The sequence below is a fragment of the Paroedura picta genome, chromosome 7, assembly GCF_049243985.1.
Source record: "Paroedura picta isolate Pp20150507F chromosome 7, Ppicta_v3.0, whole genome shotgun sequence".
In the NCBI taxonomy this organism is placed as follows: domain Eukaryota; kingdom Metazoa; phylum Chordata; class Lepidosauria; order Squamata; family Gekkonidae; genus Paroedura; species Paroedura picta.
This window is the reverse complement of record NC_135375.1, coordinates 94216181-94233446: the sequence shown is the minus strand read 5'-3', so window position 1 is coordinate 94233446 and position 17266 is coordinate 94216181. Positions and strand designations below refer to the sequence as shown.

Here is a 17266-nt window from a genome sequence, read left to right as displayed (position 1 = left end):
TTGGGGGGGAGGGGTGGCATCGTCCAGGCATGATGTCAAGTGGAGGGAGGATAAATCTGGAGGGGCAGGATGTCAGAATGCTATGCTTCTGCCATTTGTTTTGATTCCGTTTGATGTGCAGAATTAGTTTGGTGTGCAGATGCTTCCTTCCCTTCCTTCTCCCTTTCGCACCTCCCCCCCCCCATCCATCTTCCCTGTCTCCAGAATGCAGCACCACAGCCTCGATCACCTACCACGTTTCTTAGGTTCTTACAGGAGGGGGTGCAGGGAAAGTGGTTATATGCTAGGCTTGTTCTATTGTACCCTAGTTCCAACAAAGTAGTTGTCAGGTTCACTTGCTTGCTTCAAAATAAATGTAACCTTTTTCACCGAGTCAAGGGCTGTGTTTTCTGAGCAACTGAAGAAACTTGACCGTTTTTCACTGGAAGTGATGTCACTCGTCAGTGTGACAGCAAGAAGACTGTCCCCACCTGCCCCGCCCCCAAACTCTCCCAGTGGGTTGCCAGCCTCATCTGGCAACCTAATCCTGTCAGTGGAATCTAATATCCATGCACTGCTCCTTCAAAAACTACCTGAAATACACACACACTTGCACATCATAAGGATGGGCTATATCAGAGATGGCCAAACTGTGGCTCGTCAGATGTTCATGGACTACAGTTCCCATGAGCCCCTACCAACATGTAGGCAGGGGCTCTTGGGAATTGTATTCCATGGACATCTAGAGAGCTAAAGTTTGGCCATCCTTGGGCTATAGTAATACTAATAACAGAAATGCAACATAAAGTGCTCTTCATTTGATCGCTTGAGATGTTTCAGAACAAAGATGTACTCCATATCTGCAGAGGTGGGATTTCCCTACACTGGGACATACAAGTGGTGGTTCCAGGGGCCTGTGATAGATTGGAGTATAGAATCATAGAATCATAGAATCATAGAATCATAGAGTTGGAAGGGGCCATACAGGCCATCTAGTCCAACCCCCTGCTCAACGCAGGATCAGCCCTAAGCATCCTAAAGCATCCAAGAAAAGTGTGTATCCAACCTTTGCTTGAAGACTGCCAGTGAGGGGGAGCTCACCACCTCCTTAGGCAGCCTATCCCACTGCTGAACTACTCTGACTGTAGGATACTTCATGATCCTAATCAACTGTATATTTTTACTAGACATCATATACCATATATTAAGCATAATTTCGCTTGTAGGACTTCCTACTAGACGGTTCACACATTTGGAAGTGAGGCTAGGAAAACCCGTACACAGGCCATAATGATAGCTTTGCAGAAAACTGCGCCCGATGAATCATTTATAGGAACACATGGCCCATCATTTCTCTCAGCCTACAAGAAGCTTCTGTGTAAAATTGTTTTAAAAGCTTCATAATTAATCATCCAATTACTTGGGAAACATCAGGGGCATTTGTGCCTTTTTGAGTTGTGTTTAGCATTCCGATGAGACAAAACCGTGTGTTAACATTCTGGAAACCACCTAATCAAAGCCTCTCTGGTCCTCAATTACAATTATATGGCAGTCTGGTGAAGAGACAGAACTCAGGCACATACCATTTAAACAACAGAAATTAAAAAAAATAGATCAGCTTATTTCAATGAGGATGCACCTGCTATCGATGGAGCATCCAGACAGGTCAAATGTCAGGTCCAGATGGAAGCAGGAGATGTTTCAGAGGTTTTAAAGGCATGAAAGCATATTTACAATGACATCATTCCAAACATGTCAAGATTTAGAGACCCTAGAAACATAGGCCATCCCACTGCCCTGCCCTTCAGATGACATTTGGGGGGACAGGAGCATTACAGTCAAATCCACATCAAGAGAGGCTTTGCAAGTTGGATCCTCCACAAACCTGCATAATCTTGACCATATCATTGACTTTGCAGTCCTACACATAGAGTTTAGGTCTCTTACATTTCCTTGACTGCGGAAGGAAGAATTTAACAAGAAGAATTACAGGCAAGCAAATGAATAGGTAGAAACCCACTGTTTTGCCACTGTTCTTTGAGGCCCCTTCTTCGAAGCAGTTCAAATCAGTTTTGGGATAAACTGAGTGTTTTCATTGATCACAAGTACTAAGACTGGGAAAATGCTCCACACTGTGGAGTTAAACATTGCTCCATTTGCAAGATGGCCGGAAGAGATGGGAAAACAAACCCTGAATAGCAGCCAACTTACCACATCAATTATTTGTAGCAATGACAACTGCAGCTCCACCACAAGGGACTGTGAATCATTCACGACAGGCCGTTCCAAGCGATTGTAGTTTTTCAGAAGTTCTCGGTAGAGTCGCCTTTGATTTTCCCCTTGTTGGGAGACTAGGAGGAGACAAAGAAGATAGTCTCATGAGATGTCAACTCAATGATGGGGGAATGATGGTTTTTCCAATCTTGTAGGTCGAGTGCTGTGATTTCCCCCTCATAACATTGTGGTTGTTCTCCAGGAAAAGAACACACCACATTTTGCCCTGCCTGGCAGCTGCCCTGCCCTGCCTGGCAGCTAATGCAGACAGTACAGATCTGAGTTAAAATCCCAATGCAAATGTGAAGCTCCCAGAGTAGCCTTCATTAGGCAAGTCACATTCTCTCACTTACATACTCTAAAGCAGCCTTTCTCAGCCTTTTTACCCTTGAGAACCCCCTGGAACATTCTTCAGGCTTCAAGAAACCCCAGAAGCGGCCCAGTCGTGCAGGGTATGGTGGGAAGCATAGCTGTAGACATGCCCAGCTGGGGTCCATACCCTTCCCACCCCCTCCAGGCCCAAAACTGTACATTTCGGGAGAGAGGAGTGGGTCATCATGACCATATATGGTCATATCACCCAATAAATGTTCAACAAATTTAAAATACATATTTTAAAATTAATTAAATTCTACCCATTCTAGAAACCCTTCCAAGGCCGTCATGAAACCTTGGTTGAGAAAGCCTGATCTAAAGGTGTATCTGACAGTAAAATGGAATTGGCCCCTATGCCTTATCCTGAGGGAGAGACATTTAACAAACACAGGGGATTTGCGTTCTTATTTATGTATTTACTTCTCCTTAACAGGGACCCAAAGAGGCAAATAACGTTCTCTCCTCCATCAGCTTCTCCCACTGCCCTGGAGGGTAAGTTGGACTAAATGTAGGACAGGCTCACGGTCACCATGCAAACTTTGATGGCAGAGTAGTGACTCAAACCCCTCATCCCAGTCTGACAGCCTAACCACTACCTGATGGTGGTATCAGGTCTGTTATATAGCTCACCAAGATTCCCCCCCCCTCCGCCATCTGACAGAGTATCCCTCTGTTGGTCCTGATCCTAGATTTTAGTCAGAAAAGCATTATGTCTACAGCTGTTTCTATTTTCCTAAGAGTTCACTGAATTAACTCCAAGGCATTAAGTTGTAAAAACAAGGTAGAGACAGCTTCCCTGCATTCTACCACTTGATTTTATTAGATGTGCAACAATTGCAAATGTTTAGTGAAGCATTTCTTATTCAACTGTACGTCAATGCTGTCTTTCTCCTGGGAGCGGGAAATAATGGGAACGCTCATCTTTGCTGTCGCTGCCTTGCTAGATTTGGGGTCTTCTTTGGTTTATTTATTTCACTTATAGTTACATTTATAGCCGGCCTCTCTTGGTCCTGTCATCTCAAGGTGGCTTACCTCTCCCAGGGCTCTGGACAGGAATCAGGCTCAAGAGACGGGGCAATTAACTGGCCTAGTAACCCAAGCACAACAAGTGGGGTTTTGAATCCATACGTTTGTTTCCAGATGTAATCATTGTTGTTGTTGTTGTTGAGAACAATTACACTAATTTCTATGCATGGAGAGGACTGCTGGCAATTTACCAAGGCAGCTGCCGGTGTCATAGACGGTTGGCCTATCTAATCAAGCCACCGGTTGTTTTTCTTGCAACAGCTCCACAGAAAGTCTTGGTGCTGAACGAGGGGGGGGGGGGTGAGCATATTTAGTAGGAGGAATGGGATCCAAATCAAAAACCCAAACAAAAGGAAGGACAACCAATCATAAAGCCACAAATATTATGTTAAGTCTGCAGTTGTGAAAGTCCTGTAGCACTCTAAGTGTTGTTTAAGAAACAGAATCCATGCAATGTCATCCCTACAACAATAAGTACGGCAGAACTCACAACTGGGCTGTGCAAAGTGGCCTGGATTTCCAGCAGTTCCCTTGATTTGTTTGCTTGACATATTTTCACCCTGCTTCCGGGACCTGCCCTCCATCTCTAGATCAAGGGTTTTAGCCTGGCCCTCGGTGACAGAGATCCCACAGAAAGACAACAAAATACTTTAGTATCTCCATGAGCCCAAAGCACAGAGATGGGCCACACTCCTTGCCAAATCATGGACATCCTGGGAAGGTAAGGGATAAGCCAAGAGACACTTAGTTGAGGACTGGCTAGTTGTACCAGCAATGGGTATTGGGTCATCTATTGCTCCTGCATGCTCCTTCAAAGCAATGGCTGATTGGGAACTTCCCTGTAAGTTAAATAGCCCATGCAAAATACAAGTTCTGTATAATGCCCCTGTGCGATGTATTGGTTTTCTCTCTACACACAGAGAGACGCATCATAATTACCAGTAATTTGTTAATTGCCATTCACAAGGCAATCCATCTCCTGTGGTTGGTTCTGCAGACATCAACCCACCTCAGAGGTGAGTGTGCTCAAGTTCAGTATAATCAGTAAGCTTACACATGCTTCATTTCCTTGTGCTGAAAAAGAACCTTGAATGTACAAAGCCTCCAGCACAAAGCTCCTTGGAGCAGAAACAGATGGGCATCAAGGGCAATCACCTAAGCACAGGAAACTTTCTTACAAGGTGTAAATGATTTCAGAGCCTGACTCTTTATCTTATGACAATGACTCACCACTATTGGCCCAATCATCTCCCTTACTTTTCATCACTTTTCATCTGCAAACTTTTCATTTGCCGTTATATTTGTTTACCATGTCTGCCCTGCCTATTTCAGTTTCCCGTGTATTTCACTGTAGATGCCTCTGGGGTCTGGTTTTCACAAGTGCTGTCCTTAATTTCATCTCCCATTCCCCTGGGCATGTCTCTGACACTCTCAGAGCAAATGCCTCGATATATTTAGAAGATCCCCAAATCCTTTTCAGACTTTCTACCTTCAAGGAAATTTTCCACATCAGCTGGCTTGCCAAAGAACCCTTGTAGGCCTGCTGCGGGGAGGCTACATGTTTCAAAGGACTCTGGGATGCCTCCCAGTATTCATTTTGTACGGGATATTGGCCAAACCGGTTGGGCCTCAATGCTGTCTTGTGGGAACTGAGAACATATCTTACAACACATCTGACATTCCTGGGTTGCTGCATATTTCAGAAAGAGTAAATGATAGGAAAGGTGAATCACAGAATCATAGAATAGAATAATAGAACAGAATAATAGAATAGAATAATAGAATTGTAGAATACAATCATGGAAAAGAATAATAGAATACAATTATAGACTCACTTCATAGAATAGAATAATGGAATAGAATAATAGAATACAATTATAGAATCACAGAATCATAGAATAGAAAAATAGAATCATAGAACAGAATCGTAAAATAGAATCACAGAATCATAGGACAGAATCATAGAATCACAGAATCATAGAATAGAATCATAGAATCCTAGAGTGGGAGGGGCCATACAGGCCATCTAGTCCAACCCCCTGCTCAATGCTGGATCAGCCTAAAGCTTAGATAAGGCTGTGGCTTAGCATTAAGAGCATCTGATCTGTATGCAGAAGGTCCTAGATTCAATTTCCAGGATTCCCATTTAACAGAATCATTTAATGTGTGATGAGAAAAGACATCCACCTAAGATGCTGAAGAGCCACTGCCAATCATAGTAGACAGCACTAAATGTGACAGACCAATGGCCTGACCCAGTAGAAGGCAGTTTCATATATTAAGGGATATCTCAGGGAAGACTCACTGCCGGCCATAATTGATCTTGTCGTTGTGGAAATCTTAATAAACAGCCAAAGCAACTAAGTTTCTCAGAAGCCAGTTTGAATAACATTGCCACTGGCTATTATTAACTCATTCTACCCATTCATTGCCTGTGGGATTTGGCTTTAATCCAAGCTTTATGTGGTTGCCACCATACCATCTATTTTCTTACACTCCCTTCCTTCACCTATAGCTTTGCCTCATTCCATGCAAGGGATAACTAGATTTCCCTCCCATGATAGGGGAGAGGTGCTACTCCAGTGAGAAGATTCTACTCACCTGTCCTCTCCTTCCTCCACACATACCAAGGCCAAACAGATCTCTAATTTACTCTGGTCCTCCATGCCTACCCTAGCTGGGGAGGAACAAAAGCAGATTGATACAAGACCAGTGCCCATGACCCATCTGCACACTGACTCACTATGCAGGGAGAGAGAGTGGGTGGGCCCAAGGCTACCAGCCCCACCTTCACCCCTACATAATCATGGTGCATGGTGCAAACATACCAGGAAGACACATTCACACCATGCAGATGACTCGGTGATATGTGCGGGAGGGCCAGCACGTTTGTGCCCATTTTCCTTTCCAGGATTGGTTTAAGGATTTGCGGGGCCCATAGAACCAGAGCCAGTTTAAGGATTCATGGGACCCTAGCACGGTACAATTGTGGTGGGAACAGCCAGACTGGGGGTGGAGGCACCCTCCTCACAGTGGAAAGGGGTGTCACTGTGCATGTCCTTAAAGAGGGTAAAGTGGGGAGGCGAGAGGGGGATCAATGGGGGGAAAGGGGCCATGAGGGGTGTCTGGAAGTGTGGGGCCCCTAGCTACATGCACAACATGGATAAATCAACTCTGCTTCTTTCCCATGTGAGGAATCAACATGTGGATCTGTGCAGGGCTATTCTTGCCAGCTGGGCCAAGAGCCTCTCTTTCCCCTTGAAAAAAGTTGTGGCATACCATGAAAGTAATACGAAGAAAGGAAACACGATTCTCCACTTCTTCCTTCAAAGGATCACTTAAAGACGTTAGAGGCAGCTTTCTCAGCCAGGGTTTTGTCTTGGCTTCATGCTGGCCCCAGAAGGGTTCTGCCAATTGGGTGGGAGTTAATTAATTTTAAATACATACATACTTTAGGCCAGGGTAGTCAAACTGCGGCCCTCCAGATGTCCATGGACTACAATTCCCAGGAGCCCCTGCCAGCATTCGCTGGCAGGAGCTCCTGGGAATTGTAGTCCATGGACATCTGGAGGGCCGCAGTTTGACTACCCCTGCTTTAGGGTTTTTTTTTAAGATTGGGTGATATGACCATATATGCGCATGTCAATCCACACAAACCCCTCCAAAAATGGTCAATGATGGGCCTGGAGAGGCTGGGAAGAACAGGGCCTTTGGCCATACAAATCCTTGCTGGTCAAGGCACATCGCAACTCAAGTCCAGAAAGGTAAGTACTCCCATCCTAAGGTCCTTGGGGGGGGGGGATAAAATGTACTAAACTGGAAGAAAGAGGAGACGGGAACCTGAAGAGGGAAAGCTCACAAGGTGTAGCTAGTCAACTGTTGCATTGGAGAGTAAGCCTGAAGTCCAAATCTAAATGCAACTAACCAGCTGGATCTTTTGGGTTCAGGCCTCTGATGCTTTATTTATAAAGCAACTAAAATAACAAAAAAAGGGGGGGACAAGTTCTACAGGCATGCAAGAGTGTTATTGAAATGTTTAAAGGTTTCTAAATGAGCCCCTTCAATAAAACAAGAGCAACCTTTTTCTATAGTATTTTACAAAAATACATTAATGCTTTCCTAATGAATTGAAAAACCTGGAGGAAGATCAATACAGAACAAAATTACACTGCAGCTTAATCGCCAAATCTTAGATCTCCCCCTGGAATGCCATAATAAAATTCTTGATATTCTTGATGGATCACTGCTACATTTTGCGGAGGGGGATGCACTGGGTAACCCGGGTCACGAAACCCCAGGCTATGCGTTTTTACACAGAAATAATTCCCATGTTATTCAATGGGATCCTTTCCTCTGTGGGTGTAGGACTGCAGCTTTGGTATTCAGGCCATAAATCTACCATCCTCACATGCTGCTCTCTGGAGTAGTGTCATTTACACACATGGGAATGAGATGGAGTCCATGGGTAGCGATCAGTTGTCTAAACGGCCTTACCAGAATGCTACATCTCACATCCTCCTTGTCAAATATATGCAAGGCGTACAGCCTACTTGGTGTAGATTGCAGATTTCCGAGAACATAAAACGGGCTGTTGCCATATGCCTCATAATCCCCACAGATATAAATGTGTCCCATCTGCTTTCATTCTTCGGTGCAGTGAACAGTGTGGTGTCTGCGTACAACTTGCAAGCGCTTGTATACCCTGATCACTAAGATTTTTAAAAAGACTACAACAATGTTCTAAAAGCTCGTAAAAGAAAAACAAACACTCACTTTCTGCAAGGATAACATTGTGATAGTGGAGGTCTCTCGAAAGAATTGCATTCTGCATTTCGATACTCTTTGCCTTGAACTCAAACAGCCTTTTGTCTAAAGTACCTACAAAAGAATCGGCTTTGATTCTGTCCTTCAGAATGTTTGGTTTCTTCATACAAACCTAACCTCTGGGTCTCGCAACAAAAGGGACGATAAAGAAGGAAGCAAATGGCCTATTTTACAGCTGAGCATTAAAGGCTCAATGCTCAGTAAAGGAAAACCCCAAAGGAGACCCAATTCCCAAGGATTGGGGTTAAAGGTCTCTCGAGGTTGCCATTAAAAGTACGAGCGCAGTGGTATCCGAGATGTACAATAAACCCTTCCAGAAAGATAATGCAGGAAGTTGCATAAGAAGGCTGGGGAATCAAGAAGGGTTATAGTCTCGTTGTACCAGAGCTGGTAGTTTTAATTGCGAGGAAAATACTTGCGAGGCTAATGGAAACAAGCGCACTAAACAGCACCGCTGGCACCAGCGTCAGTCCCCGATGGATACGGCGATGTTCAAAATATTTGATTTCTTTTTTTTCCAAGCTGATGATTACTTTGCACAGTTAATTAACAATATAGGACAACGAGATTTCTTTAGACCAAAACGGCTGAGGTTTAGAATATAGTCATAATTCTCTGAATTAAAGGGAGTTTATGAACGATGTAACCACAGAGGAGACGTACCGCATACATTTGCTTTGGGTTTATCGTGAATTAACCCAGAGGATCCTGGGAATGATAGTTTGGTGCAGCAGCTAGGATTTCTGTCTTAAGTATTCCTATCACCGTCCTCACAAAGCTATAAAATGCAGGGTTCCCTAGGGAGAAGGAATGTCTACTGAATCCTTTTATACTTGCAATGTTAATATACCCTGAATTTTATCGAGCTATGCTCAACCAAAACATTAGGAACAGCTATTATACACGTAAGAAAATACAAGAGAGACAGTGGCATGTTAATACATAGTGGAAGCAAGGTTTCCTAACCTTGGTTTTGTCCATTGCATGTCATCTGTTTAAAACTGAAGGGACGGAAGGTGGTGTGGTACAGCCCTATCTCAGCAGATCTTGGAAGCTTAGCAGGACTCATACTTCGAAGGGAGACCACCCAGGAAGACTCTGCAGAAGAAGGCAATGGCAAACCATCTCTGCTTCTCACTTGCTTTGCTGGGGTTGTCAGAGGTCTACTGAGAGTTGATAGCACTTTACTCACACACGTAAAAAATTGCAAGTTTTGCAACAAGGGGATCGTGCAGTTGCATCTTGGGTTAGTCCCAGTCATGAGGACAACATCATGTGTCCTTTCGAAGTATTTGAACTGGCTCTCAGCCTTAGCATAGGGTGCTTCATGTAGGTGCATTTCTCCCTTCATTCCAGAAACAAACATACAATCCTAACCAGGGTCTTTTCAATGTAAAGAGAATAGGATGGAAGAGAGTCCCAGTAAGACCTGTTGGCTCTACCCCTCCCCCTCTCTCTGTAATGGCCCAGACCTGTTTTTGCCCCAGTGGTTGCTCCATGCCTTGGAGAGGTCAGGAGGATTTATACTCTTTTGGCCTTTCGGCACAGCTGGAAAACAGAATTACTTTGCAAAACTTGAGCGTCTGAGCCACTGGAAACAGCACATGTTGTTCTTAAAGGATCTTATTTATGCTTTAATGCTTTTAATTATGTGATTTTACATGAATTCACTGTATTTAACCCACCTGGAGTCCTGACTTGGTAGGGAGAAAGGTGGGTTTATAAATGGTTTTCATTAATTAAAGTAATCGAGGCTTGTTCTCACTCAGTACCAAGTGTCCACTGCATGGATTAGAGAGGGACAAGAGTTAGAGTTTAGGGTTTAGGGTAGGCAAACCCATCGTTCAAGTCAAGCAGCTGCATTACGCAGCAGGTCATTTTGCTGGCTGGCATTCAGGATTAGTTATGTGCCCAACTAGGCAAGGACTGCAGGAGCTGGCAGTGGCAGCCAAGCCAGGATTATTGCCCAAAAATAATCTGATTCCCACCCGATATTACATTCTGCTGAAAATTCTCAATCTTCTGTATGCTGTATTCATTTGCACTGCAGTCGTCTGTCCTGCACTGATCCAAAAGGGGATGTTTCTTCTTTTAGTAAAAACTCAGTATGTGGTCGATGATTTGAAAAGAATGCTACCAACTGCAGTGGGTGAAATGAAATGGGTGTTATTCACTACACCAGTCATCCCCAATATGGTACCCATGACGGCGCTCATGGGCGTCTTCCCCAAAACACAGCATCCCCAATAGATAGCTACTGCCTTTCCGCCATCTCATTAGTCTCAGAAGTGCTTTAGGTAGGGCTGCCAGAAACTGGCCAGAGGTTTAGGGAGGCAGGGGCATATGCATTATCACAGTTTTCAAGGCACGATGTCACTTTCAGCAAGAAACTAGAAGTGACATCGTTGGGTTGGGGGACGGTCTGAGAATCCATTGAAACATTGTGGTTTTACCATAGAGCTCCATCAGAATCCTAGACATCATCCTGACAACACACCTGTGTTCATGCAAGAAGTGACATTGCACTGTCAAAGCAATGGCAATTTTCTTGGCATTCCCTCACTCCCGGCCCTACCAAGTGCGGGTCAGGGGCTACCAGGTGGGAGGCCTCCCACTATAGCTAGAGAGACCTGAGAGCCTTAGTCAGAAGATCTCAGGGGTATTATACTTGGGGCATGCAAGAAGCACTCATTTGGAAATAAGCTGCACCCCCCCCCCAATACGATAATCCTTGACTTTCAGCTGTCAAACCTTTCGTTACTGACCCCATGATGACCATTTTTATTTGCAATGGCAATTTGGGACTACATCACCCAACAGCCTCTGACTGTTACTTTGATCTAAGGAACAGTTGCCTTTTCCCTGAAGAAGGCAGGGAGGAATAAAGTAAAGGGCAGAAAGGACAAGAACCATTTTCACACTGGAGGCTTCATGCCAGGCTGCAGGCTGGAGTTTGAGCTGGGGCAGGTTGCCCCGCTTCTTCCTGCTCCCACATGAGGGGAGCATGTAGCACGGTGCACCTCGTCTGCCCTGGATTTGTGCTCCTGCATGGGAGCCAGGACAGCAAAGTTCCCAGTGCAGTTGGAAGAGGCCTGCAAAAGCTGGAAGGGACACAGTTGGGGGGGGGGTGCAGAAGTTGTAGTTCTACTGCTCGACTGAAAGACCAGGCTGTTCTTTGAGAAAGGAAAATAGGGGAAAGGCTTCCCGTTCTGTCATGAAGCTCAACTGAGTAAATGGGGAATAACTAATTTTAAACTAATCTAAAGAGAGGAAATAGGAGGAACAGGCGCTAGTGTAATTTTGAATCCAGAAAGCCACTGAAAAGGAGATCCAATTTTGTTGTTATTCTGACCATTCACTTAATGGGGATAATGCTGGTGTTAGCCTGGATTAGTGGCACTTATCCAGATCTGGCAATAGTGCTCTCTGTCTCGCCTTAGAGTTGACAGGCATTTAGGGACTAAGCACCAGAATGCAAATGTGGTTTATTCCCCAATCCACAACACCAGGGCTAGCAACACTGGCACTGCAACTGGAACCCCAGAATCATGTATTTTGTGATGTTGCTCTGTCACTGGTTATCAACATACCCAATGTTTAAGGATACTGATGCCAATGTAAGTTCTAGATTGGTCAATTTTATGAGATGTACACATAAATGAACAAACAAGAGCTGGCTAGCAATTAAGATGGGAGAACCTCCCAAAACAACCTTTCTGCGATGTGTTTTACTCACACTTAGTGTTTTACTCACACTTACTCACACTTAGGATTCTAGATGCTATCTGCCTATCTCTTTCTAAGGACTCAACATTTGCAGTCAAAGATTCCGCTGGTTATTTCAAATCAATACATGAAGGTCAAATTTCCTCAGTTCTTCAGCACCTGGCTGTTTCACGGGTCTCCCCTCAGACCCTTCTGCCTTAGTTTTCCTTTTGCTAAACTCATCCAAAATCCAAGAATTTGTAGACAAACTAGTCATGACAAAAGTGTGTTTTCTCTCCTCATGTCTAGCACTGAAATGGGGAATCCAAGTTTAACAAAAGGAGCTGTTGGCGAAGAGAGGCTCTAGCCCACCTTTTACCTTTCCATGGTTCATCATCCCAAGAAATTTTTCTTACCTCAGCTTGTATCAGATACATCACCAACCCTCTATGTTATAAGTGAATGGCACAGATGAATGAACAACAGCCGTGGATGCCCCTGTCGTATCTAATATGACTCTAATTTGTTCCTTTAACTTACTTGAGGATGCTGCACAGGGACTACAGAGAGAGTTCCAACTACTAAAATTGTCCTAGTGGAAGTGAGTGCTGTCAGGAAAAGGCTGCTTTAATGGAACGAAAACATGAGAGAGCAGAGCTTAGAGGTTGGAACGATGTTGGCGGTTAAGAGAGGAAGGCTCCAAGGAACATGTTTGAGGTTTCAGGTGGAACGCGAGCGAATAAGTCTCCGCTCAAAGTTTGATGTTGCTTCTAGGAATCCTTCTGTAGAAAAAGCTATGACTTTGGCCTATTATGCACAGGTGTTTTCCCTCGCTTTCATTGTGCATGTCTGTCGGATTTTCTTTGTCATTCTGCATTGTTTTGCCTCTTTTCAGTACTCCGTTCGCTTTCTGGTCACTGTGGCCCCCATGTTTTCTGAGAGTGCTTTTGTGCCAATTTTCCCCTTCTTTCACTTCCAAGTAGAAGGTGATTCAAAAGCATACAGATTCCCTCGCATTTTCCTCCTGCCGTTTTGCAACCCCTTGATCACTCCCCCGCCCACACTGAAGTTGTTCCGCCCACTCTGCACCTTCCACCATCTCCCCACCCAAACACAAAAAGTGTTTGTCTTGATGCATTTAGCAACTCACTCTCCAAAATCTCCTTTTATATGCCTAATTATTGACATATTTCTTTGGCCAGAGCCTGTGGTCCCTCCTGTTCAATTCAACACTCTTCCTCTGTAGATATATCATATTGCCTTATATTAAGTCATACCATTGGTCCATCTTGCTCATGATTGTCTACTCCAGGCTTTCTCAACCAGGGTTTGGTGAAACCCTGGGGTTTTTGATGGCCCTAGCAGGGTTTCCCAAATGGGTGGAAGTTAATTATTGGATGATATTAACATATATGGCTATGTCAGCCTCCCCCACATCAAAATGGGCAACGATGGACCTGTATTAGCACAAGACCCCCAAGGCCACTACCTCTTTAAAGCTGACCTTAGCAGATGGGAAAAACTAGACGCTAATCAATATCTATGCACCAAACTTGGGGAAAGATTCCTTCTTTACAACTCTTTTCCAGCACTATGAAAACCTTGTTGACAATGAAGCAATAATCATAGCAGATTTCAGTACTGTTCCTGACTCATGGATGGACAAATCAAGCTACATCAAAGAGTCTAGAATACCAAGGAAAGCCCTGCAGACCTTGACACAACATGAGATGGTTGATTTATGGAGGAAAAGGAACCCACTGAAAAGAAAATACTGAGCAGCAGAAGTCCTACTCCAGAATAGAATGCTGGATCTCATGGAGCCTGATGCTTGGAGCAGAAGATATTGAGATAATACCAGATACCTTTGCTGACCCTGCACCTCTGAAAGTAGAAATGGACTATGAGAGAAAGGTCTGGAGGAGATGGCATGTGAACGAATTTCTTCTAGATGATACCTCAAGATCCGGAAAATGTGAAGCTAAACTAAAACAATTCTTTCAATTCAATAGTACAGCAGACATGAATCCTGCAGCAGTTCGGGAAGCAAGTAAAGCTTTCATAAGGGGAAGGCTAATAAGCTACAACTCCTTCCAAAAAAAGAATCATAGAATCATAGAATAGAATCATAGAATAATAGAGTTGGAAGGGACCTCATGGGTTATCTAGTCCTGGGGTAGCCAACCTGTGGTCCTCCAGATGCTCATGGACTACAATTCTCATGAGCCCCTGCCAGCGTTTGATGGCAGGGGCTCATGGGAATCGTAGTCCATGAACATCTGGAGGACCACAGGTTGACCACCCATGATCTAGTCCAACCTCCAGGAAAAGGAAAGAAAAATTGCAGCTTGAATCAGCTATGTGTACTAGAAGATAGCCACCAAAAAAACCCTTCCAAGGCCTTACTAAAATCAATTAAAAACTTAAGAGCACAAAGGGACATGCTAGAAACAGATGAAATGAGGAAAAAACTCTTCATTCTAAAACAGAAGAATTTTGAGCTTGTTGATAAGCCTAAGATGTAGCTGGCACCCAGATTAAGAAAGGAGATTGGGAGGAAAAAAACATTCCTCTAATTAAAATTGGCAATCAGGAATATCGGAATGAGGGCAACAATGCTTTCTCAATTTTTATTTTAAAAACTCTATGAAGCCCGAAACAGAAAGATCTGAATCTGGATGAATTTTTCCTAAACACTCCAACAAGGAAATTCACCCCAGATCACCAAAAAGCTTTAAACCAGAAGATCACCATCCAAGAAGTCACAGACGCAATACATCATTAAAACTAGGAAAGGACCAGGCCCAGGTGGTCTTCCTGCGGTATTTATGTAAAAAATGATGCATGCTGTTGCAATACCTCTGCAACAAATAATGAATAAAATGATCAATCAAGATCATGGGCACTTTCCAGATACTTAGGAGCAAGGCTTTATAACTCTACTTCCAAAGGAATGGGCAAATTTACTAATCCCGCAATCTTACAGACTGATTTCACTGCTCAACGTTGATTATAAGATATTTACTAAAATCCTAGCAGAAAGACTTCAAAGGTTCATATCAGACGTGATTCATGAAGACCAAACTGGATTTATGCCAAAAAGGCCCATGGATAACATCCGCTTTGTGCTAAATGAGATGGTAACCAAAGAATGGATAAAAATAAATAAAGAACAAGGCAGTATTGGCCACCATCCCACTCTTATGTTTAGCATAACACTAAAAATACTGGCTAATAAAATAAGGTCAGAAATGAATAAAAGAAATGAAGTCCGCTACAGGATGTGAAGTGAACCCCAACAAAATCAAATATTGAGGAATCTATCTTTATAAAAACTTTGATAAATTGACGCAAAATAAATATAACAGGGTCTAGGGCCTGATCAAGATGGGCCTGAAAAGAAGGACCGCACAGAACCTTTCTTGGTTGGTGAGAATGGCAACAATAAAAATGAGAGTTCTGCCAAAAACGAACTTCATATTCCAATCACTCCCACTAGACATCAAGGAACAAATGATATAGTGCTGGCAAAGAGAGGTAAACATATTTTTGGAATCCCAAAAGAGCGAGGATTGCATTCAATATCCAAGAAGAGGAAAAAACAAGAGGAGGTCTGGTGTCCCAAACCTGAAATTATACTACCATGCAGCAGCTCTCACCTGGGTAGCAAACTGGATCATTAACCCATCCAAAAGAGATTTGGTGACTGAAAAAACTGGGCTCACATGAGGTCTACATAATCTGCTGTAGCCCCAGGGAAAGGAAAGAACTATGAGATACACACACCTCATAAGGGGACCACTAGTCAAAATTTGGAGGAGATATCAGGAAAGGATCAGTCCCAGTGTCTCTCCGCTTAAATTTCCTGTAGAGGCTGAAATGGAAAACATAGAACAACACAGGCTTGGAATAGATACCAGGATCTGGTTACCTCAGAAGGAGGCTTCAAGGAACACGCACAATTGGTCAAAGAATATAAAAACCGAGCCTGGCTAACGCACAGAAAGTTGATCTACAGAATGAAGAAGGAACTGGGACAACCAGGCCAACAGCTACAAACCCATACTGAATTTGAAATACAAATCAAAGCAAATAAGCCACATCTTTTGAGTCGGATATATAAAGTTTTACTGAAACTGGAAACAGAGGACGAGCAAGTGAAGAAATGCATGATTAAATGGATGCAGAGCTTCAGGCAGGAATTTGAGGAGTGGGAGCAACTATGGTTAAAAAATGTAAAACTAACCAAATGTCAACAACTAAGAGAGGGTTGGTATAAGATATTCTATAGGACCCATTATGCACGGGGGGAATAACGCACATTCAGGGTGGAATGGCGGCGACTAGAATCACCGATAATGCACAGTGCCAGCTGCAACCGGCCACAGATTCGGTGCATGCCGCCGAAAAAGCCGCGTTAGCGAAATGCAGAAGAAAGCGCAGCTTCCAGGTGACCGGGGCGCAACCAGAAGCAGCGCCGGGATCGCCACGTGCATAATCGGTTACTCTGGGTTTTGCCGCAGTCGCGCCCCGTCCCGTGCATAACTGGTGTGCTTCGCGTCTTCCCCCTCCACGTTTTCCATGTGACCCGAAATCGCCGTTTCGGCAGCTGTACATAATGGGCCTAGGTGGTACATCACACCGAAGATTATAAGAAAAATTTCCCAAAAAACCGATGGCAAGTGCTGGAGGTGCAAAAAGCCAGTAGAGTCCTTCTACCACATGTAGTGGTCCTGTACGGAAATACAAAAATTCTGGGTCAAAATCCATACCCAGATACAGAACATTATGGAATATAAATTCCCAGTGCATGCTAAATTTATGCTTCTAAGTTTTCTGCCTCTAAAGATACAAAAACATTGAAATGAATTGTTCCTTTATGCAATAACAGCAGCCAGATTAGTAGTGGCACAGAAGTGGAGGTGATCATTGCTGCCAGAAACAGAGCCTCGGAGGAACAAGTTGGGGGATCTGGTCTTAATGGCAAAATTGACAAGCCTACTGCACTTCCTACAATGCTGGAAATGTTCTCTGGAACATAAGGGGAAATGAATTACATCTATATAAAAGCACATAAAAGTGG

The 17266-nt window shown here is 43.8% G+C and overlaps 1 protein-coding gene across 1 annotated transcript in view; it reads right to left on the bottom strand.

The window, feature by feature from the left end:
- LOC143841307 (neuronal acetylcholine receptor subunit alpha-7-like) overlaps positions 1-17266 on the bottom strand; it is a 114236-nt gene that overhangs the window by 78074 nt on the left and 18896 nt on the right. Inside the window, exon 2 of the mRNA XM_077345449.1 lies at positions 2191-2330. Coding sequence (XP_077201564.1) covers positions 2191-2330 — 140 coding nt within the window. The remainder of the gene's footprint in view (positions 1-2190; positions 2331-17266) is intronic.